At 38.1% G+C, this 24,301-nt stretch overlaps 1 protein-coding gene across 1 annotated transcript; it reads left to right on the plus strand.

The window, feature by feature from the left end:
• The first annotated feature begins 248 nt into the window (after positions 1-248).
• On the plus strand, positions 249-13,455 carry LOC122274429 (auxin response factor 23-like). Its single transcript, XM_043083468.1, has 15 exons — positions 249-1,121; positions 1,438-1,550; positions 7,639-7,734; positions 7,956-8,012; positions 8,528-8,683; positions 9,376-9,460; positions 10,595-10,685; positions 10,902-11,066; positions 11,245-11,364; positions 11,689-11,764; positions 11,882-12,196; positions 12,390-12,790; positions 12,881-12,893; positions 12,936-13,123; positions 13,235-13,455. The coding sequence occupies exons 1-15, from the start codon at positions 1,049-1,051 to the stop codon at positions 13,314-13,316; spliced, it is 2,031 nt and encodes a 676-aa protein (XP_042939402.1). The 5' UTR covers positions 249-1,048; the 3' UTR covers positions 13,317-13,455.
• Positions 13,456-24,301: the final 10,846 nt, after the last annotated feature.

The raw sequence follows: 24,301 nt of genomic DNA on the forward strand, positions 1-24,301 counted from the left end.
CGATTTCTTAAATTTGTTGGGAACCCATTTTATGTTTGTTTGCCTCAACTTCTATTTATAAACTTCTTTAAAGGGGTAGTTAGAGTAATAATAAGGACGAGTACTCCCTGCATGGTTGGTAAGGGTTGACTCATCTGATAATAGTGTTGGGTGAGATAATAATTTTATAGTATAAAACATTAAATCACGTCCATTCATATCGCTAGCAGTTAAAACATTTATCAAATGAACACGTACACACTGGCAAAGAATGCCACGAGAAGAAAGAAAAGATATACGCAGAATCTGCATGTGCATGCGGACAAGGGAGGCAATAAAAGCACATCGATTACATCGGGCCCGGAGTACGCAGCAACTATCGCTCAGGCAATCGTAGCTCTACAGAGACAGAGAGAGAGAGATGTGTGTGTGTAGAGTCGAAAGATGAGAGAGAGCAGATCAGGCCAGGATCCCGCTGGTGGCGACGAGCATCTAGCAGCAAAGCGGAAAAATCGCTGCAACTGAGTACCAAAACAACCCCTACCATTTCCTTGAACTCCCCTCCACCCCCAACGAACATCACTATCGCTTTGTATGTGCAGGGACAGACACACACATACACACTCTCTCTCTCTCTCTCTCTCCCTGTTACTGCCAAACACACACATAAATAAAATGTTTCAAGGACAACAATAAACGTCACGCTAATCAGGGAGACAGACTTCTACGGCGAGAAAGTTACTTGTTTTGTCTTATTTTTTGTTTTTCGAATGAGATAGATTTTAGACTCTTGTGCTCTGGCGTGGTAGTTGAGGTCTGAGATATAGAGAGAGACAGAGAGAGGTAACAGTACTCTCGCACCTTGAACGCTCTACACCCGACACCACATACCTTAAATATTCTCGAGCCCTCTCTGTCACTTTCCCTTTTTCTCTCCCTCCCAGCTCTCTTGCTCACGTTTATAAGCTCTTTGTTCTTCGTCATTTTCTCTTCCTCCGCCTTCCTCGTTTGCTCAGAGAGAGAGAGAGAGAGAGACTCTGTTACCGATAGTCCACGAGGGCAGGATTTGATGGCTACCGTTGCAGAAAGTAACAGCAGAAGACGTATGGACGGTGACTTGCCTGGTGATCAAAACGACCAACGTAAGCTCTCGGGACTTGTGTCCATCAAAATTTTCCTTTTTTCTCGGTTTTTTCCCGCCCCTTTCTCTTTTAGCTTTTGGAAGGATGGGGTTGTTAAATCAGGGAAGAAATACGTATGGTTTTTAATTTTAATATTTTGTTTTGAGGCGGGATTCTAATCTGATGCACGTTGAACATTGTTAATAATTAAATAGTAGTTTGGAAGATTCTTTATATTTAATTATCCCAGAAATGGATTCTCGGGTTTGATTGACTCTCTGATTCCATGATTACTATCCGTTTACCGTAACTGGATTCTGCTGTTGTGGTGTGTTAGGAGAGAGAGATGATTTGCATACTACACTGTGGCATGCCTGTGCGGGCCCTCATGTCTACATTCCGCGTGCTGGGGAGAAGGTTTTCTACTTCCCTCAAGGTCACATGGAACAGGTTCCACTTTCCCTGTCCTCCTTTTTCTTTTCTATTGTCTTTCTTTTTTTCGTTTATTTTTATAAGTGTTGAATCAACCCAAGTGGCTTGCTGCACATGCACCATTCGGTACTTTGTTTTATTAGGCACCCATCCCATAATTTTTGCAGTAGATTGCTATACCGTAAGTGGTCTGTTTTCCTATAAATAAGAGAGCTTAAATGTGCAGAAGGAGAATGTGGGAGAAGTAAATAGAGAGGAAGAGAGTACCAGAGAGAGAGATAGAAATTTGTAGAGTTTTTGTAAATCTCGTATAAATTCTATAAAAGAGGCTCCAGTGGACGTAGGCAATTTGCTGAACCACTTAAATATCGTCTTGTGTGATTTTTAAACAGGCCAGACGCGCACCCACGCGCCCAACAGTAGCAGCGTGTGTACTACACGCGCCATAGACGCAACTGCCGCGGGTGCATCTCACGCGCCAGACGACCAGGACCGTCCGTTTTTCCAGATTCTTGTCAGGCTTGATCTAAGCCATTTGGAGTCCGATTTCAACGATCAAATAGTGTTTTCCAACTATTTGGATCATTCTGAACTCATCCGTATGGTTAGAATTTTGAAATTTTGTGTCTAAATTTTCTAAATTTAAATGGAAAGATCTGGAAGAGATAGGAGTTTTGAAAATGCCAATAGCTCTGGACGTCAGTCCATAGTGTCAAATGCCAAGTTTGAAGTTGAGAAGTTCGATGGAATAAGTAACTTCGGTATGTGGCAGTGTGAAGTCATGGATGTTTTGATCCAACAAGAGTTGGATATTGTGTTGGACGGAAAGTTAGATGATATGACTGATCAGGATTGGAGGAAGCTTAATACCCAAGCTTGTAGTACAATCCGGTTATGCCTTATCAAAGAACAGAAATATTTTGTCATGAGAGAGATAAATGCTAAAAAAATTTGGCAAAAATTGGAGGATAAGTTCATGAATAAGAGCAATGAGAGCTATTTGCACTTGAAGAAGAAACTCTTCAGATTTCAATTTCGTGAAGGTATTTCTATGTCTGAACATCTGAATAGTTACAACCAAATTCTTGCTGATTTGATAAACTTGGATGTTGAAATCGAAGATGAAGATAAAGCTTTACTTTTGTTAAATTCCTTGCCTGATACATATGAGCATTTAATTACTACTCTATTGTATGGGAATGAAAAGATTAGTTTTGAAGATGTATCTAGTTCTTTAATTAGCAATGAGTACTGTAAAAAGGATAAGCAGGTACAGCAATATACATTAAGTGAAGTGCTAACAGCAAGAGGGAGACCACAGTCAAGGTATTCCAGAAAGAAGAACGGTTTTCAATCGAAAACTTGGGCCACATCACGTGGTTCATCAGTTGGCAGAAAGCTCGCCAGAGACGAGTGTTCCTTTTGTCACAACAAAGGACACTGAAAGAAGGATTGTCCCAAGCTGAAGGGACAACAGCAGAATCAACCCACCACAGCCAATGTCATGGACAAAGATGATGATTCAGATTTTTCCTTGATAAGTTCATCATCCATTTGTTATTTCGATGAATGGATTATGGATTCTGAATGTATCTATCACATGTGTTCCAATCGGGACTGGTTTACTGACTTCACAAAGATTGAAGGTGGAGCAGTACTTATGGGCAATGACAGTGCCTGTAAGACTTAGGAAATAGGTAGCATTCAGTTAAAGCTGCACGATGGCAGTGTCAAGACTCTGACAGAAGTTCGGTATGTTCTGGATTTGCGGAAGAATCTCATCTCACTGAGATCTCTAGATTCAAATGGATTCAGAATCACCATTGAAGACGGAACTCTCAAAGTACTAATGGGAGTTCAGGTGGCAATGAAGGCTTTGAAGCGAGGAAACTTGTACTTCTTGCAAGGAAGTACTCTTGATGGAAGAGCTTCCACATGTTGTGAGAAGATAGATGAGACTGATGATGACACTACTAATCTTTGGCATATGCGTATGGGACACGCAGGAGAAAAAACTTTGCAAACACTGGTGAAACAAAGATTACTCAAAGGTGCCAAGACTGGTAAACTGTCTTTCTGTGAGCACTGTGTATTAGGGAAGCAGAGGCGACTCAAGTTTGGAACCGTTATACACAATACACAGGGAATACTTGACTATGTGCACTTTGATGTTTTGTGACCTACCCAAAATGCATCTTTGGGAGGTAAGCATTGGTTTGTAACTTTTGTTGATGATTATTCTCATCGTGTGTGGGTGTATACGATGAAGAATAAAGATGAAGTGCTGAAAATCTTCCTTGATTGGAAGAAAATGGTTGAGACTCAGACCGGCAGAAAGATCAAACGACTCAGATCTGATAATGGAGGTGAATACACTTCAGACCCCTTCATGGAAGTATGCTGGAGAGAGGGAATTGTCAGACACTTCACGGTACGAGGTACACCGCAGCAGAACGGTGTGGCAGAACGAATGAATCGTACTTTATTAGAGAAAGTGCGATGTATGTTGCTGAATGCTGGATTCAGTAAACAATTTTGGGCTGAAGCTATGACATATGCCTGCCACCTCATCAACCGACTATCCGCAATTTCCAATGACGGGAAGACACCCACTGAAATGTGGAGAGGTACACATGCTATTGATTATGACTCTTTACACGTTTTCGGATGTCCTGTTTACTATCATGCCAAAGAAAGTAAGCTTGATCCTAGAGCCAAGAAAGCAAAATTCTTGGGCTTTAGTACTGGTGTAAAATGGTATAGACTCTGGTGCATAGAGTCCAAAAAGGTGATCATCAGTAGAGATGTAACATTCAACGAATCTGAGATGCTTAAATCACATAAGCATAAAGATTCCAGTGAAGGCAGCAGTAATGGCGAAACATTAGATGATTCGCAGAGTGTGAAGTTTATTACTTCAAAGAAGTTGGGAAAGCATGGACACGATGAGGTTGATAATCCAGTCACAGTACCTCCATGTCAACCCGAATCAATAGCAACCAACAAACCGAGACGAGAGAAACATGTACCGACACGTTTTGCAGACTATGTGACATATGCATTACCAGCTGAAGGGGGTGAGATTCCAACCACTTACAGAGAAGCCATACAGTCCAGTGAACAAGTTGAATGGACAAAAGCGATGAATGAAGAGATGCAGTCTCTTCACCAGAACCAGACTTGGGAGTTTGTGCCGCTTCCAAAAGGAAAGAAGACAATTGGCTGTAAGTGGATCTTCAATCAGAAAGATGATCAATCTGCTAAAATTGAAGTGCGATACAAAGCTAGGTTGGTAGCCAAGGGCTACGCTCAAACAGAGGGAATTGACTACAGTGAGGTATTCTCTCCTGTTGTGAAGCATTTATCCATTCGGATATTGCTAGCTTGGTTGCACAATATGATCTTGAGTTCGCACAGCTTGATGTGAAAACAATAGTGATCTGAAAGAGGAGATTTATCTGTCTCAACCAGAAGGGTTTAAAGAAGTTGGAAAAGAAAATTGGGTATGCAGTCTAAAAAAGTCTCTCTATGGCTTGAAGCAGTCACCTCGGTAATTGTATAAGTGGTTTGATCGCTTTATGATGGATCTGAAATACACTCATTGCCAATACGATCACTGTGTGTATTTCAGAAAACTTGCAAATGGATTTTTAATTTATTTACTTTTATATGTAGATGATATGTTAATTGCATGTAAAAGCAAGGGGGAGATAGATCGCTTAAAAACTCAGTTAAGTCATGAGTTTGAAATGAAAGATTTGGGAGAAGCACAAAGAATACTGGGGATGGAGATTAGCAGAGATAGGGTGAAAGGCACAGTTCACCTTACTCAGAAGCAGTATCTGAAGAGAATATTGCAACGCTTCAACATCGACTCAAAGACGAAGCCGGTGACTACTCCTATGGCCCCATATTTCAAGCTCAGTGCATTGCAGTCTCTTAAAACCGATGAAGAGCGGGACTACATGAGGAATGTCCCATATGCAAGTGTTGTTGGAAGCTTAATGTATGCCATAGTGTGTACACGACCTGATATCTCCCAGGCCGTTAGCTTAGTTAGTCGCTATATGCATAATCTTGGAAAGGTTCATTGGCATGCGGCTAAATGGATTCTACAGTATATTTCGGGGACCGTAGATGTTGGTTTGAAATTCAAGAAGAGTGAAGATAGTCTAGTAACTGGATATGTTGACTCAGACTATGCAGGTAATCTTGACAAACGCTGATCAACAACTGGATATGTGTTCACTATGGCTGGAGGACCAGTTAGTTGGCGATCAACTTTGCAGTCGACAATTGCACTATCATCAACTGAAGCTGAATACATGACTGTAACATAAGCTGTAAAAGAAGCTATTTGGTTATAGGGATTGGTAACAGATTTGGGCTTTAAGCAGCAAGAGGTTACCGTTTACTGTGACAGTCAGAGTGCAATTCATTTGGCCAAGAATCAAGTATATCACTCTCGAACAAAATATATAGATTTCCGATTTCACTTTGTACGTGAAATATTAGAAGAAGAGGACATCAAACTTCAGAAGATTGGTACTGAAAATAATCCAGCAGATATGTTGACGAAAGTCGTCACAGGGATCAAGTTTCAACACTGTTTGGACTTGATCAGTATTGTACACTGCTGAGCACCCTTGGGTGCAATGGAACGTATTCGATAGCAGAAGTCTCTCATGTCAAAGAAAGATGTGCATTCATTTGAAAAATGAATCAGTTTGCAAGCAACCTGGTATGGCACACTTGGGTGGAGGGGGTGATTGTTGAATCAACCCAAGTGGCTTGCTGCACATGCACCGTTCGGTGCTTTGTTTTATTAGGCACCCACCCCATAATTTCTGTAGCAGATTGCTGCACCGTAAGTGGCCTGCTCTCCTATAAATAGGAGAGCTTAAATGTGCAGAAGGATAGTGTGGGAGAAGTAAATAGAGAGGAAGAGAGTACGTGAGAGAGAGATAGAAATTTGTAGAGTTTTTATAAATCTCGTATAAATTCTATAAAAGAAGCTCCAGTGGACGTAGGCAATTTGCTGAACTACTTAAATATCGTTTTGTGTGATTTTTAAACAGGCTGGAGTGCGCAACAATCAGCGCCCCTATCTCTTATCCCTCCTGTTACCTGAAGTGGATATATATGAAATCTGATAGGAAAGTTTTGTATATCACAGTTGACTCCTTACCCAAAAAAATAAAAAAGGAAAACGAATCATATTGGAGTTTACTTTCATGAACACGCACACACTCTGCCTTGTTCAGGAATATGTAATTTGATTATGTTGAAGGTGTGTACTTAAATGTAACACAAACATCATGTGTGTGTTTGGTGTTCGTTGCATTACCCTTCTTCATTCCATACATAAATTTATCATTTCGAATCTTCGATGGACCTATGATCAAAAGGCATGCAACTGGCACCAGATAGTGGAAACATGAAGTGGTGGCTGTTAAAATTATACCATGCTGTTGGTTCTTGGTGCCTACAATTTTATCCATTGCCCTGATTAAAAATTATGAGAATTATTATGTACACAAAAATATTATACAAAATAAACTCACAAAATGATGTGATTTCATGCAATCTGTTAAATCTATTTTATAATAAAAATAATTTTACAATATGATTTACCATATCAAGCTACATTAATTCGTGGGTTTATTTTTATATAATTCATTTTTAGCTAAAATATTTTCCTAAAATTATTAGGTGCTCCTACAATATAGATGGCATGGTACTATTTTCATATCACAACGTGCCATATAATTAAAATTCTTTATGTAAGCATCAATTTTAATCTACATGGCATCCTATGATAGGATAGGAGTACCGTACCACGTGTTCATACTCTGGTTGTACAAAAAATTACTCTTAAATCACATGAAAGATTTAGAGGGATACACATCTATATTCCATTTATATTCAATATAGCAACCACTTAAAAAAAAAAAAAAATCAATGTAGCAACCTATTTGCAATATATATATATATATATATATTTCTTTTTTTCAAATAATTGACATCTTTGCATGACTTATTCCCATGTAGCAACACAGTGTCTTGCTATTTGAGTTCATACTTGCTTATATGAATCCCTATATGTGTTGAGGCATACACCTACCAAGATGGTGTGATGGAAATGACAATTTACAATTTACCTTCCAAGATCCTCTGCAAGGTTGTTTATGTTCATCTAAAGGTAAAACATCTCTGTCCTTTTCTTGTTAATTCAAATTTTTATTTATTTTTTTCACCTTATGTTTGAATTGCAACTCGAGAACACTTCGTAAAAAAAAAAAATTAGATTTTTTTGGTGTGTTTTGAACTTTTGAGGGTTTTTTCTTGGGGGGTGGGGTTGGCGCATATATATATATAGATTTTTCAATTATGGAATTCCTGATAACCCATTTGGTTTTGCAGGCTGAAGCTCACACAGATGAGGTGTTTGCTCAAGTTACTTTGATTCCAGAGGCAAAGGTTAGCTAATAAGTGCTGAGATATTTTATCTGTCTGACACTTCATTTGTATATAAATGAATGGTGTCTTATCTTATTCTACTTGAGGAGCATTTAAAGTCATTGGAACCTGAGATTAATAGATGTTTAAAGCCATTCAAGTTGCGAACTCAGGGATTAGGAAAAAAAAAGCTTAGGAATAAAAAAAAAGTTGTGAACTCAGGAGTTCCGTTATCTTTGCAGGATTTGTAGTGAATTCAGTGTGTGCGTGCTCATGTGCATGCAAGGAGTCTTTGGTTTTCATTTGAGTGTCTGGTAAAGAGAAAACTAATATTTTTCCTTTCTTCGATGTTCCTTCCACAGGATCTTTGTGATTTAGATTAACGTTAATTGTGGTAATTTTGTAGTACTTAAAAATCTCTTTTGTTCTTGGCCATTCATAAGTTTGATCTTGATTATTACATCCTCAAGTAGTTCCATCTTCTTCTATTACTTCTGTGGGTTGCAAAATGTTTTTATTGTTCTGGCTTCTCCCAGCAAGACAAGCCAATTTTGGGGGATGAAAATGATGTGTCTTTGCCTCAAAGAACTAGTGTATGCTCCTATGTCAAGAAACTCACTGCCTCTGACACGAGCACGCATGGTGGATTCTCTGCTCCCAGGCGACAAGCTCTTGAGTGCTTCCCACCTCTGGTTAGTATCTCCTTTACCACAATTGGCGTATGTGGAAAACGATCAATTTCACTGAGTCACTGACCACAAATTGCTGGGATTATAGTTTATTTAGACTACATTGTGACTTCTGAAGCCCTAAGGGCCGTTTGGATACTTAGAATATTTCAGTATATATGTGAACAGTAAGTTTGAGTTAAAATGTTTTATAGGGTTTTAGGAAATGAGAGAGAAAAAGTTGAATAAAATATTATAAAGTTAAAATATTGTTAAAATATTATTTTTGTTTTGAAATTTGAAGAGGTAGTATTGTTTTTTGTGTTTTGTTTGGGAAAGTTATAACGATTAGATAAAAAAGTTGAAGATTTGAAATTGAAGTGTTATATATTTGAGTGATGTTTGAGAATAAAATATTTGAGAATATTTGTGTTGCCAAAGGGACCAGAATAGTTGATTTTGGCTTCTCTAGACTAGGTAGCTTGCAAAAGTATTAAGTACTAGAATGAGGCCAATCCCATTCTTTCTTCTTCCTCCTCAACGTATTTGCAAGTAATAAGATTAGCATATTATGTGAGTCCTTTGATTATGCCACTGTTTAATACCTGTGGAATTGCTTTTCACATTCTATTCCCTAAATCAATTGTACTTCTCAAGCATGCTTCAAATATCGTATAAGTAGCCAGTTCATTGATTTACTAGAGATCTTCTTGCAGGACATGTCTCAGCAACCATCTGCACAGGAACTAATCACCAAATACTTGCATGGGTTTGAATGGTGCTTTCGCCATATTTGTCGTGGTATGTTTAGTAAGCCGGGATTTTTTTGTGAGCATCGCGTCCTGAAATAATGTAGCATTATCAGTGCTATGATTAGTCACATTCTGAACATGGATATTTGGGATGTTCCTTAGAATTGGGATCAAGCTATGATTTATATAACATTTAAACTCAAGCTATGATTTATATATCATTTAAACTCGCAAGTCAGAAGCATTGCTGGGATTACTACATGCATAGAAGTAGGGTTGTTTCTTGAAAAGTTAAGTACATGATAAAGTTAAAATGACTGCATGTGATACGAGTACATTACAATGCCCAAGTATGTGATCTAAGTGGCCATATGGAGTAGTTGGATCAGTCTCTTACCATTAAAATGACTGCATGTGTGGCAACATTAAATATTGGAAATCAACCAATCCAGAGTGATGTTTGATTAATGATACTTTGGTGCCATAACTAGTCTCTAGAAATTATAAGGAGCTTCAGAATCTCAGGTACATATGTTGTGCTATAACAGTGGTATAAAGAGCCTAATATTACTAGTTTGATAGATAATTGAACATGCATGCCATGACATTGTTATAAGGATCTTATGTAGGAGGCCTTATGCCCAAGCTGGCAAAAATGGACCCTTATATACTATCTGAAAATAAGCTTTGCACTCATTTCTTTTAACAGTGGATATTGTTTTAGCTGAACCATGTTCTAAGGTTTTTCCTAGTGGATAGTTTTCTCACTAATAGAATCTCTTGTAAAACTAAAAAGAAATCTCAACTCGTGGATGCGATAATGTTTATATTGTTGGATTTATATGATTATTGCGCTCGACTATGCTGGTTAAGATCTTATCATATTTGAATGATCGGTTTAGGAGTTGAAATTGATTTGTTGCACTCAAAGCATTAGTTGTATTAGTTCCACTTTGTATATTGATTGATTATTGGCATTTGGTTAAAGTTGTCTAACTGCAGAAAGTGTTGTATGATAGCTACTTTAGTCATGGGCATCTAGCTAGTTGGACTTTTTTATAATACACAAAGAATGAATGTCTGAGAAGCCACACCACGTGGTTTGGAGAATATTTCTCATGCATTTTTTTCATACTTGCAACATCTTGGTTTTAAGGTGCATTTCTTCACTACCTCAATGTAGGTCAGCCAAAGCGGCACTTGCTCACCAGTGGTTGGAGTATCTTTGTGACTGCTAAGAAGCTCGTTGCTGATGATGCATGTATCTTCATTAGGTTCTGTGTGTGTGTGTGTGTGTGTGTATTCTTGGCTTATTTCCTATTACTCCTTGAATCTAAGTAGACATTAAGTTATGGAACCTTTAAACAATTAATTTTGTTGAAGAAATTTATAGCACTTTGCTTTCTTCAGTTTGTTTGATATCTCTCAATCTGTTAATAGCCAAAATTATTATTGCTAGTATCATCAACATCATTATTCTTGCTGAACAGAGGAGAAAATGGAAAACTTTGTGTTGGGATCCGCCGTGCAGTTAAACCACTAAATAATGCCTCAGCATCTGTCATATCTGGCTGCGGCAGGCAACAGGGCATACTTGCCAGTGCTTTCCATGTTGTTTCTACTGGAACCATGTTTACCATGTTTTACCACCCATGGTATGCTATAATCCTATTATGCATATTCAAATGCGAGGCATCTAGGCTGGGTTTAATTTTTATTTTTGAAAAGTATTATTTCCAAAAAAAATCTGGATGTCTACTAATCATAAAAAATGAAAGACAATCTGATTCTTTTTGGTACTAATAAAGTAACCATGTAATTCAACTTTTGCAGGACAAGTCCTTCTGACTTTATCATACCTGTTAATTGGTACATGAAGTTAACTAAAGATGTCTATTCAGTTGGAATGAGATTTCGAATGCAGTTTGAAGGCAAAGGTTTTTCCGAAAAGATGTAACTAAACCAAATCTCTCTGCACCAGTGTTCTATCTTTCACTATTAATCCTTTCAAGACTCTTGCTAATTTCAATTTGTATTGACTGCATATCACTTCAAGCGCACATCCTTTTTGAAGAAAAAGAAAATAGATAACATTGTTTGTGCTTAAGGCAGTGCAATTTACAAGAATGAAAGAAGAGGCTTTGATTGCAGTCTATGGCATTTTTTGAGTGCAAGAATTGTGGGATAAATATAGTCACTGCACATAATCTTCCCATTTAGAAGCAAATATTTGTCCTGTATATTCTCTTTCCTGAATGTTGTTACTGGATCAACCAGACTTTCAGGTACTGTTGTTGGTGTTGAAGATATAGATTGTATTAGGTGGCCTAGTTCAAAATGGAGATGTCTCAAGGTACATAGCTCTTTTTCTAACTTTTAAGACACCTTTTTTCCCTTTAAAATGAATTTTTTAGTTTTAGTGTGCTTCTTTATATTCTAGATTATTTCATCAAATTTTCTCTCCTTTCAGGTTAAATGGGATCCCCCATCAGACAAAATTTTGTATCCTGAAAGGGTTTCGCCTTGGAACATTGAACTGATAGAATCAAATAATAAGAACCCTTCTACGATATTTGAACAAAAGAGGAGACCAATTAATTTATCAGTGGCTGGGTCTTCCAGTGTGACCAGAGACTGTTTGTGGTCCTCGTTATCTTCCACTTTACTTTCAAACTCTTATTGGGAGGTTTCTCAAGATTCCAGAAAAGTTTCACCCTATTCTGTAGGTTTATTTCAGTATCCGGTAGAGTATACATCTAAAAGACACAAAAGGGTCTTGCAAGGTTAAGAAAACAAGAAAACTAGTTCACAAGAATTGGGTACACAAACTACACTGATATTTACACCTTTGTTACCCTCAACAGATCCTGATTGGTGCCACAGAAAATTGGGGTTGGAGAATCATCTAGGTTCTCCAATACATGAACAATTGGATCAATATAGCAGCAATATACTATCATCTTCTAGTGGAAATATAGCGGTTCCTTGCCGCACTTACCTGTGGCCCCCAATATTTACCAACAGTCTCTGACAATGTTTCTGTAAGAAGAAACATTTCAGTCTCAAATATCACCACAAGCAATTTTGGGTCCAAGGTATTCAGGCCTACTGAATCAAGGGATGAAAATGACGTGCCACTTGCCCAACCAATCGGCTGTGCAAGGCTTTTTGGGTCGATTTACTTTATAGTGATCAGGATCTCCCTTCACCACAAGTTACCACTTATTGTGAGCCTTCAAGGCCTCGTTCCTTCCTTCCAACATATGAATCGTATGTTTGTGAAACCATCTAGGTTTCAGAGTCCTCAAAGAGTACATCTGGCGTTCTACAAAGAAAACAATGCGACAATTTTTCTTTCATTAAGAGGAATTGCACAAAGGTACTTTTACTTTTTAAATTGCATTAAACATGGTTCAAACAACTTAAGTGAAATAAACGAATTGAATTACTTGTAATCACGCATGGTAAGGTCCCAGATTGTGGTTTAGCGACATTCACATAACTGTGAACTGTAACTCTTCCAGGTGCTCAAGTATGGAACTGCTCATGGAAGATCAGTAGACCTTATGCGTTTCAATGGGTATGATGAACTCGTTTCTGAGTTGGACCAGATGCTAGATTTCAAAGGAAGCTTGATTGATGGAAGCAGTAGGTGGCATGTAATCTATATTGATGGAGGAGATATAATGCTCATAGGACATTGCCCATGGCAGTTAAGAAGCATACTTTTGTCTCAAATAACGTCTCCTACCTGGTAGTTTAGAGCTAGATATAATGTTGGTACTTGTTGGCTAATTTGATGATATTTGTTTTATATTTGCAGAGAATTTTGCCTCGTGGTGCAAAGGATATTCATCTTTCCAAAGGAAGAAATTGACAAGTTGATCCAAACTCACCAGATCTAACTCCCCTCAAATTGCTAATTGCTGATGTTAATTATGTCGTATTTCTCATCCATCCACATGAAGAGAGAGAGAGAGAGAGAGAGAGAGAGAGAGAGAGAGAGAGAGAGAGAGAGAGAGAGAGATGGTGTCAGTGCATTATTTGAACATAGCTATGTAGAATAAGTCCATGTAGTTAAGAATTAGGATGAAAACCTATGCACAATTTATAAGTTAATGCAGCTTTGCTTGCTATATGAATGCCGCATTATTGTCTTTATTGGCAGTAGGGGTGTACAAGAAACCGTGGAACCGGCCGTGACCGACTCAGACTGGAACCGGCTAAAACCGCCAAGGAACCGGTCGGCGGCCGGAAACGATTTAGCAAAACTGCCTATGGTCGGTTCAGTCGCGGTTTGAGGCTGGCTCAAACCGCTGAACCAGCCGATGTAATAATACTCTTTTTTTTTTAAATTTTATCAATATGAAACGACGCCGTTCCACTTAAGTTTAAGTTTAAGTGGAACGGCGTCGTTTTACCCTACGTTTGTGTTTTACACACAAATTAAACGACACCATTTGTTATTAAACCAAACGGCATCGTTTTGTCTATAAGGTGAGGAAAAAAATTAGAACGGCGTCGTCTGGTATTAAACCAAACGGTGTCGTTTAGATATTACATATTGTCTTCTTCCTTTCTACTTTCCATTTATGCTTTTCTAACCCTCTCTCTCTCTCCTCTGTAACTCTCTCTTTCTCTACTCTCTCAGAAGAACGTCACGCTGTCGGAGGGGAACTGAGAACCGACCGTAAACTGCCAGAGAACTGCCGGAGTCGATACGGCCAGTTGTTCTCCTCCCCGTCGACCGGTTACGGTCGGTCCGTCCACCGTTTTCCCTCTCATCGATTGGCAGCGATTCTGCCCAAAAACCGTGCCAAAGGGGTCGGTTTTCACCCCTAATTGGCAAGGTTGTTTCTATTGCTTGTAAAATAGTAGTGCTTCATCTGGGGACATGCCTACGATTGCTGTCCAAATTATTCCCAACTAAAAATATGAAAGCAAACTTCTTCGTTTCACTCTTCGGTGAAAACACCCTACCTAAGGCCCAAAAATCTTACCTTCTCCATCCAAAGGGTGGCTAAAGGCTCCAGCCACCCTTCTCCCGTCTGTATAGTCCCGACATTGTCCTACCGTGCTTTTTCCAGCTTTTGCTTCATTTTTCAATTGTGCTTGACGTGCCTATGATTGCTGTCTAAATTATTCCCAACTAAAAATATGTAAGCAAACTTCTTCGTTTCTCTCTCCAAAAATGCTCTCTACCTAAGGCCCATAAATGTTACCTTTTCCATCTAGAGAGTCGCTGGAGCTTCAACTACAACCATCCTACTCCCGTTTGTATAGTCCCAACATTGTCCTACCATGCTTTTTCTAGCTTTTCCTTCGTTTTCCGACTGTAGCATGGAGAAGTGCCGATCTACTGTTTTCCAGCCACCCACGACCACCATGTGATGCATTGCATATAAGAGATTTAAAAATACAGTTTCAATGAAAAACACCACACCTTTTCATTGATCTTTTAATCAAATATATACAAGTGCAGAAGTTGGTTTTGGTAACTACATATACACGGAAACTAGTATTGTGCAAGAATAAATTTTACAATAAATGAAAATATTTACAGTGAATGGAAACAGCTAGGATTCTATATTTGAGCTTGATTCGGTTGACTTAGCTGATTTGAACTTGATTTAGTTTTCTGGCCGTGATTGTTGGAATCCTCCTTAATATGCCCCCGCAAGATAGGGCTTCCATCGGCAAGACCAATCTTGGATAGAAGAAGTTCAGTACATTGCCTAGACAATGGTTTGGTCAGCAAGTCTGCAAGCTGGTCTTGGGTGTGAACATGTTTGACATGGAGAGTCCCTTTTTGAACCAAGTCACGGACAAAATGAAGATTGATTTGAATGTGCTTCATGCGAGAATGATAAATTGGATTAAAACTTAGATGAGTGGCTCCAAGGTTGTCACATAATAGAGAAGGGGGATCTTTGAGAGGAAATCCAAGTTCATTGAGAAGGCCAAGTAACCACATTGTTTCCGAGGTTGCATTAGCTAATGATCTGTATTCAGCTTATGTAGAAGAGCGTGCAACAGCCTTTTGTTTCTTGGAGCTCTAGGAGATTGGGTTGATACCAAGAAAACTAATGTAGGCTGAGGTAGAGGAACGATCATCAACATTCCCAGCCCAATCAGCATCGGAGTATGTCATAAGATGCCAAGGAGTGTCCTTTCGGAGCTGAATGCTGTGAAAGATGGTTTGCTTAAGATATCGAAGTAACATTTTTGTTGTTGTCAAGTGTGTAATGGTGGGATTGTGCATAAATTGAGATAACTTGTTAACAACGAAGGATATATCGGGACGAGTAAGTGAAAGATATTGAAGACTCCCAATAACTTGTCGAAATTCAGTACTATCAAAGGAAGCAGTACCATCAACCAATTTTAAGGATGTACTAGTAGATAAACGAGTGGACACATCCTTAGCCATGTTGGTTTTTTACAGCAAGTCACGGATATATTTATGCTAGGATAGAAACAAACCTGCATGGGTTGGGATAACTTCCACACCCAAAAAATAGTGAAGAGGGCCCATGTCTTTCAAAGAGAATCTAACACCAAGTTGCTGAATGATAGAGTGCACAAAGATGGAATCATTTCCAGTAAGCACAAGGTCATCCACATAGACCAGAAAATAGCATATAATCGAGCCACTTCGATAAATAAATAGAGATAAATCAGCCTTAGAGTTATGAAAGCCAAGGTAAACAAGTGTAGCCCTGAGTGTGGAGTACCAAGCCCGAGGGGCCTGCTTAAGGCCATAAATGGCTTTCTGTAATTTGCACACATGATTGGGTTTGGACACATCCTTGAACCCTGGAGGTTGACTCATATACACATCCTCAGGGATGTCCCCATGCAGAAATGCATTGTTCACGTCTATTTGTCTTAGAACCCAGCCTTGCATAACAGCAACTGTAAGAACAGATCGAATAGTGGCAGGCTTTACAACGGGACTAAAAGTCTCCGTATAATCAATCCTGGGTCTTTGATTATACCTTTTTGCAACAAGACGGGTTTTGTATCGGTCTATCGAGCCATCAGTCTTTCGCTTAACCCGAAAGACCCACTTACAACCCACGGGATTTGAGCCAACTGGAGGGGAAACTAAGTCCCATGTGCCGTGTCTCATAAGAGCAGTGAGCTCCTCGGACATGGCAGCACGCCATTGAGGCGTGGATAAGGCCTGGGTTACACACGTTCGTTCAAGACACGGGGGAAGGGGATGTTTGGTGACAACGTTGAGTTGTTTGGGTTTGAAGATATTATTCATAGATCTGGTGGTCATGGAGTGTGTGCGTCGTGTGGAGTTGGGAAGTGACCGAATAGGTTTGGAGTGAAAAATAGGGGAAGGGGCAGAGGGAGATGTACGGGGAGCAGATTCACAATGGGATTCAAGCACATGTATAGGCAACAGAGATGTAGAATCCGAATGATTGTGAGAATCTAGAATTTCATTAGAAGGGGATATAGGGATATTACCTGGAGGAGATGAGACCGCGACGAAGACAGTTTTCAAGACCACTGGGACGGCATGCAATGGTGACAATGAGGAGACTGCAGGTGCGAGCGGAATGACTTCGTGTGGGTGTGGCACACTAGACGGAGAAGAAGAAGATGAAGTCTGAGAGGAACCAAGGGAGGCTAGGGTTTGAACTTCATCAAAAAAGACATGCCGAGAGGTGTACATTTTCTGGGTAATGGGTTCAAGACATTTTTATGCGTTGTGGGTTGTAGAATACCCAATGAAGACACACGGGCTGGACTTGGGCTGTAGTTTGTGGGTGTTATAGGGCCTGGTAAGGGGAAAACAGAGACATCCAAAAAAATTTAATTTAAGGTAGTTCGGTTTTTGGCCAAAAAGAGCCTCAAATGGGGCTTTATGTTGAAGAAGAGGGGTGGGTTGACGGTTTATGAGATAGGTGGCAGTTTGGAAGGCATGGGGCCAATATGAGAGAGGAAGATTCGCATCATGAAGTAAGGTAAGACCGGTCTCAACCAAGTGACGATGACGATGTTCGGAGACACCATTTTGTCGAGGGGTGTGAGGGGCAATAGTGTAGTGACTAATGTCATGGAGAGAGAGAAACGGTTTGAGACAATATATTCGCCACCATTGTCAGAATGGAGACTTTTAATTTTTGCTTAAAAACACTTTTCAACGAGAGTTTTGAATTGAGGAAAAATGGTCTTAACCCAAGACTTTGCATTGATGGGATAGAACCACATATATTTAGTGTAATGGTCAATGATAGAAACGAGAACCATCAAGACCAAGACAATGAGCAAGTCTCCTTAAATCAGTATAAATAAGATCTAGAGGAGCATTACTCTAAAAGCTTGTGGATCGAAAAGGTTGTTGATGAGCTTTGTTAATAGAATAAGAGAAACACAAAGAGTTCATTGTTTTATTCATAACAGGAAGTGAAAATTTTTTTACAAGATGTTGGACAATTTTAAATGACAAATGTCCAAGATGCTTGTGCCACCCATCAAACGAGGTCCGTTCATTTACGTTAGCCACCATTTGGGAAGAGTAGCCCATCAGTGATTTCAAAAAAATGTAAACTCTGCTTTCACATGCACCTCTTAGTAGGGTCGTCCCCTTAATCCGATCCTTCACAAGAAAATAAGAAGGGTGAAACTCAACAAAAACATTATTTTGAGAGGTGAAATGATGAACGGAAATCAAATTTTTGCAAACATTGGGGACACAAAGAGTATCACGAAGAATAAAAGTTCGATTTGGGGAATTTAAAGTCAATGAACCAATATGTGAGACAGCCAAACCTGACCCATTACCAATAACAACTTCATCAGTGCCATCATACTCAGAGTAAATAGATAAATTCGCCAAGTCACCAATAATATTATGAGAAGCAACGGAGTCAAGGAGCCATTTTTTATCCTGTTGATTTAACGTAGTTGCACAGTTGACCGTGACTTCAGATGGATGAAGCTGGGGACAAGACTTGGCAATGTGGCCCATTTGATCACAAAATTGGCATTTCAATTGATAAAGGCGCTGGTTGGATGTATTAGAGGGCTTGCGGTTTTGCTGGGCTTGAAAGTTGCGATTTTGACCTTGAGGCAGAGAAGGCCCACTGGCCTTATACATTCCTTTTGATTGAGACCCACCAGACTTCGGCTTGTTGCGATAAGAGAAATTTGCAGAAGCCACAAGTTGCTGGGTTTTCATCTCCAAATGTCGCAGGTAGCTTTCATGCCCCACAAGGATGTCATGCAATTCTTCAAAGGCCAAGGATGTTTCTCGGGCATGAATCGGCGCTGCAATTTCCCTGAAATCATAACCCAATCCGTTAAGAACATAAAGGGTAAGATCATCATCAGAGATGGGATGATCGATAAGGGCGATTTTATCGGCAAGGGCTTTCACCGCATGCAAATAATCAGGGATGGAACGAGTTCCTCGCTGAATCAAGGTAAGTTCTTCCTTGAGTTGCATGGCTCGGGTTCTAGATTTACTGGCATACATATGATTCAATTTTTGCCAAGTCTCATGGGAGGTTTTGGCAGTGGCGATGAGGGGAGTAATGGCGGTGGAGGTTGAAGCCAGAATAGCACTCAGGATTAATTTATCCTGACGAACCCAGTGAGTTTTATTTAACTCGGTGGAAGAAGTGTCCATAGGGGAGGGGCACTGTGAAATTCCATTAGCATAGTCAAGGAGATTATAGCCGATGAGGAGAGCTTCAAATTGAGCTCTCCATTGAGGGAAGGTAGATGGTGTCAGTTTCTCATTGATCTGTGTAGAGATATTGAGAGCAATGAGGGCATTTTCAGTGGGTGAGATGGGATGAGAGTGGGGTGGATGAGTAGAAGTTTGTTCCGATGAGGAGGCCATCTTAGAGAGTAGGATTTGTTTGCTCGTGAGAGAACGGCTCTCTGGATACCATATAAGAGATTTAAAACATACAGTTTCAATGAAAAACACCACACCTTTTCATTGATCTTTTAATCAAATATATACAAGTGCAGAAGTTGTTTTTGGTAACTACATATACACGGAAACTAGTATTGTGCAATAATAAATTTTACAATAAATGAAAATATTTACAGTGAATGGAAACAGCTAGGATTCTATATTTGAGCTTGATTCGGTTGACTTAGCTAATTTGAACTTGATTTAGTTTTCTGGCCGTGATTGTTGGAATCCTCCTTAATATTGCAAGACTCACCAGTTGTCAATCCTTCAGGCAGTAGAAGCAGATTGTCAAAAAGAGTGGTGCGTGCATTTCAAGCGTGGCCCAAGCTGCGCTTGGATCTCACGCGCCGCTACACCAAGGAGAGTTTGTCGCCTCCACGTGCAGCATTTTTGAGACCAGAGGCCTCGGATTTCTTACATCCAACCAACCTCCACTCTCCTAGTGTGGCGTGTGGTTTCATTCGCCTCCATAGTTCTTGGCGGTAACCTGCCGGTGATTCGACACTTCTTTTACTTGTTATCTTCCTATGTTATCGCTTCTCCTATCCAAGGATTGTGAGGAAAATGTAGTAAAAGTCTCCTTCAATCAATCCAAATTAGCAACATGCAATACAAATCCATCCATTGCCGCTTCTAGTTATAGTATTATAGTCCCTTTACCGAACTATATCAAAACCGCTTCAGGCAGCTTTCTCTTGTGAGAAATGGGTAGGAGTCAAGTCATTGGTCCCATATCCCTCATTTTTTTATTTTTTGTTTTTTATTTTTTGTTTCCTTTTCCTATATTGTACTAACTACTTTTGGATGAATGTCGAGGCCTCTCACTCTGTTATCTCTTGTATCTTGCAACTGTTTTATATATTTATAATATACTTGCTTAAAAAAATATATGAAAGCAATATGCACAAGCACAAGCACAAGAGGTTTCGGATGTCAATGTAAAATTTCTTTCAAACTTCACAAATCTCTAGGATCAGTACATGTTTTGAAATATGTGGGTCTGGGATATTGCAATAAGCACATAATACTACTTTGAGGCAAGACTAGTTTAAAAAGAGTATTGTAGATTACAATGACATATATATTTGCAAGGATAAGATGGTGTGTTATTAGTATTGTCTTTGCTGAATCTTATGAGTGACATATAGTCATTTGCTCATCTGATGGTATTCCAGCCAAAGGGTTTGGACAACACAACACAATCAGTAGAATGAAAAAGTTAAAAATAATGTTGCATTGATTTTCATGAATCACAAAATTGGGCAACAGAGTCTGATCTGGTATATGAGTAGAACCCAGAATAATTTGTTAGTTTGAGAACTCATAAGTAATGAAAAAAAGGAAAGAAACTGATTCCATGTTTACATTTGAAACTTCATCTATGCTGTTATGCATATGGTAGTTGGGGGTGGCTGTTTTTTTTTTTGGCACTTCATAAGAGTTTACATGTACGTATGACCAATGGTTTTTTGGGTTTTCCTATACCTGGACATGCAAAAAAACTCAAACCATTTGCAAGAACTCATAAAAGGAAAATAGAAAGCAATAATTATGTTCTTCAGCAACTTTCCTTATTGCAAATACGGTGAAATATATTTCTCAAAGATTAAGGACAGTTACTAGAGTAAAATAAGAAAGCTAGAAACCAAAGGACCTACCTTTGTCCATCAATCCCTAGACAGCGTGAAAACACAAAAACATCTGCTCCTAGCCTCATTGTACTCGTCTTAAACCCATTTACAACTGAGAGAGTTGGGCAAATATTAGTAAAGTTTAAACCACTGGTTTTTTTTGGATTTTCCTATACCTGAACATATTTTCCATTGGTTGTTGAATTAACAATCGAGGTTTCATAAATACATGTATATAGGATATTAGTTAAATAACTTAATGCATGTTGGATTACTAGTCTTTCAAACTAAGTTTAATATTACTCGGTTTATTTAACTGTAAGAAGAAATTGATGCAGAAAAATGTACCAAAGCAATCACCAAGATGATAAATGATGGGAAAGAGATGGGATCCAAGAAACTTGGACAAATTCTGACCATGCTTCAATCAAGAAACGACAATTTTGATAGCCTACCACGTATGTAATGTGCATATATAGCACATACTAAAGTTGTCTGTATGACATAGCACACAAAGCTTGTGCACAAGAACACTAAGAAGTTGCTTGATTTGGAGTGTGTTTAAGTACATTACATTTATATATGTTGGTAGTTTAGTTGACTCATCTGTATATGGAAAAAAGTATTTCTCAACAACTTTATGTGCATATGTAGATTAGATAGACTCTAAATGAAATGCCAATTGTTTTAATTAGTTGATATGAGATTTGTGTACAATCTTACATTTTTTCTATTAGGCCTATATGTGTAATGAATGCCATGTCAAATCCAATTGTACATTAGTAGTCAAGTATATATTACACTGCCACTGATAAGGGATGACTAAAAAAATTAGACAAGATTTTTAGTCCTGAGCTTGCCATGGAAACTCCACAAAATTGTTCAACATGTGATTTTGATAATCAAATCATGATTTGAGGTTCATGAATTTTTTATGATCAATTTGACTGATCATTGTAAAAATAAAATTGACAAATTAATGTTTATTTAAGCTCATCTTTAGAATGTAAAATCTTCAGCAAATTTTTTTAGAAATACGTTTCCTCTCCCGAGCATAAATCCAATGCTCTTTAATATCATTTGTGGCGAGGAGATTATACAAAATTATTTGTGTCGATCAATTTGCGATAGGTCCAATTTATTTGCATCATTTGTGGTGATTGCCGGAAATTGTAGTCGCACAACTAATATCCAAAGTATTTGTGACGTTATACTATCAACTCAAATAAATAAGCTTATATGCTGCCAAATTAACTAGTCTTTGCGACATTTCATTCCAATGCAAAAAGATTGTGTATTTGTAGGGCCGAAATTCATTGAAGCGACGAAATGCATGTGTCGTGAATTGCTTATTCATTTGCAGCGCTATTTTCTATTTGCACGGTCGAAAATGGTCGCAAGTAAGGACTTTCCCTAACCATAGAATTTGTTTTTGCATCGTTCATGTCTCTTTTTAGCTGCAAAAAATTATGCCGCAAAGACTAAATTTTTTGCGATGTGAAAGATAGCTTTGAGAAGCAATACTATTTTTCTCCCTCTTCGGTAATGCAAAAGTGATGCTAAAAAGTATTTACAATGTTACTGAGACTTTTTGCAGCAATTTTTTGCGACGCAAAAGGCAATTTTTCCTTGTAGTGTATTTTTGGTTTTAGACGGAGGCATTTAGGAATTCACGGGACATTATTACACCTCAAAGGCTTTTCAACGCAACCTTTGGCATCTTAACATGTAGTGCTGATAGAGATAATATAAATAATTTTGTACAATAGGCTTTATAAATTGATGAACTAAAAATGAAGACTTGTAATAGAAAGGGAAGTCAAACATATATTTGTTATATTTGTAATGTGACACTAATCATTGTCAACTCATCAGTTTGTAAGATTTGCAGTATCTTTAGCACTTTCCATTCAATCTAGCAATCCCGCTTCGCCTTCCCATTTGGCTAGATTTATTTTTTGACCAGCATGCGGCTCTCATGCGCTTCCACCATGCATCAACGCTTCTGGTTGCCATGTGCATTGTGCGCTCCTCAACAGCTCTGCCTAAAGCTCTTTGCTCTGCCTATAAAAAATCTGAGTTTGATGGTCTAGTGCAATATTTTACTTTTCCGAGATTTTACAGACTGAATTCAATAACAATATGTCATTGGATAGTGCAAACAAAGTGGTGACTATTTCTTAACGTCATGTTAGAAAACATGGGATCGGCTTCTTGTTGTCATTTCTTGCTTTTTGTTGTTCTTTTATTGCCATGCATGAACTTGTTTAGGGTGCTTGTTGGGGTCGCCCTCTCCCGTCCTCTACACTATATTTTATTTTAAAAGTAATATACTTCACACTATACTATTATCCTATTTTGGTCCTACTAAGTAAGATGTGGCACATTTATTACTATTGAATGATAAAGAAGCGTGCAATAAATAATTATTCAATAGTGATAAATGTGTCACATCTTACTTAATAGAATGAAAGTGAGATGATAGTATGATATATAAAATTTTCCTTATTTTAATATAATGTTTGTCTTGTCCAAAAAATAAAAAAACAAATTGACGTATATATCATAGGACATATCATAGAAATCCTTTAATAATAAAAAACCAAACATTAAAAACAAAAAACCGTCTGCCCACATTTTTAGAACTAGTTAAAGAATTATATAGGCAACATGTGAGAAAAAAAGGCACCATGCGATTTTAATTTTAAAAGAAATCACATGATTTTTTTAGTTCAAAACACTCTTAATTTAATTATGCGCATTGTATGTTCTTGTGCTAATGATTATTTAAGAATAATTGATTAAGTTTTTTTTCTGAATCCTTGAATTCTTTTTTCTCATGGTTGTAATTTAATTAAAAAAATTAGGTTCATTGAATCATATCCATATTCAAATTGTATTTAAGAATAATTGCTTGGAACTTTCAATTCTGATTCGATATTTGATGGATATAGTTTTATAAATTATCTCATGCTACAATTTTAGATAGTATACTTTTGTTTAATATTGTATCGAGTGCTTGTGTATTACCTTACTACTACTACTGCTACTACTGCTAATATTAATAATAACACTTAACAAGATTCCCATATAATAACACTTAACAACATTCCCATATATACTTCCTATAATATTATACTATAATTTTTCATATATACTTTCTATAATATTATACATAGTATAGTATTAAAAGTACTTCATTTATTGAATTGTGTTTATCATGGTTGTTATATCAGATTTTTCTATATAACTGAAAAATAGATAGAAAGAGAGAGAAATTATAATCCATGATCATACACCTATTGATATTGGG

This window comes from Carya illinoinensis, chromosome 8, assembly GCF_018687715.1.
Source record: "Carya illinoinensis cultivar Pawnee chromosome 8, C.illinoinensisPawnee_v1, whole genome shotgun sequence".
NCBI lineage: Eukaryota > Viridiplantae > Streptophyta > Magnoliopsida > Fagales > Juglandaceae > Carya > Carya illinoinensis.

What these genes read in the sequence shown, in the direction of transcription:
- LOC122274429 (XM_043083468.1), top strand. Translation starts at nt 1,049, where the DNA reads ATGGCTACCGTTGCAGAAAGTAACAGCAGAAGACGTATGGACGGTGAC. An exon ending in TTGTTTATGTTCATCTAAAG is followed by an intron (nt 7,735 to 7,955) that starts GTAAAACATCTC and finishes TTGGTTTTGCAG; the next exon opens with GCTGAAGCTCACACAGATGA. An exon ending in GATGCATGTATCTTCATTAG is followed by an intron (nt 10,686 to 10,901) that starts GTTCTGTGTGTG and finishes CTTGCTGAACAG; the next exon opens with AGGAGAAAATGGAAAACTTT.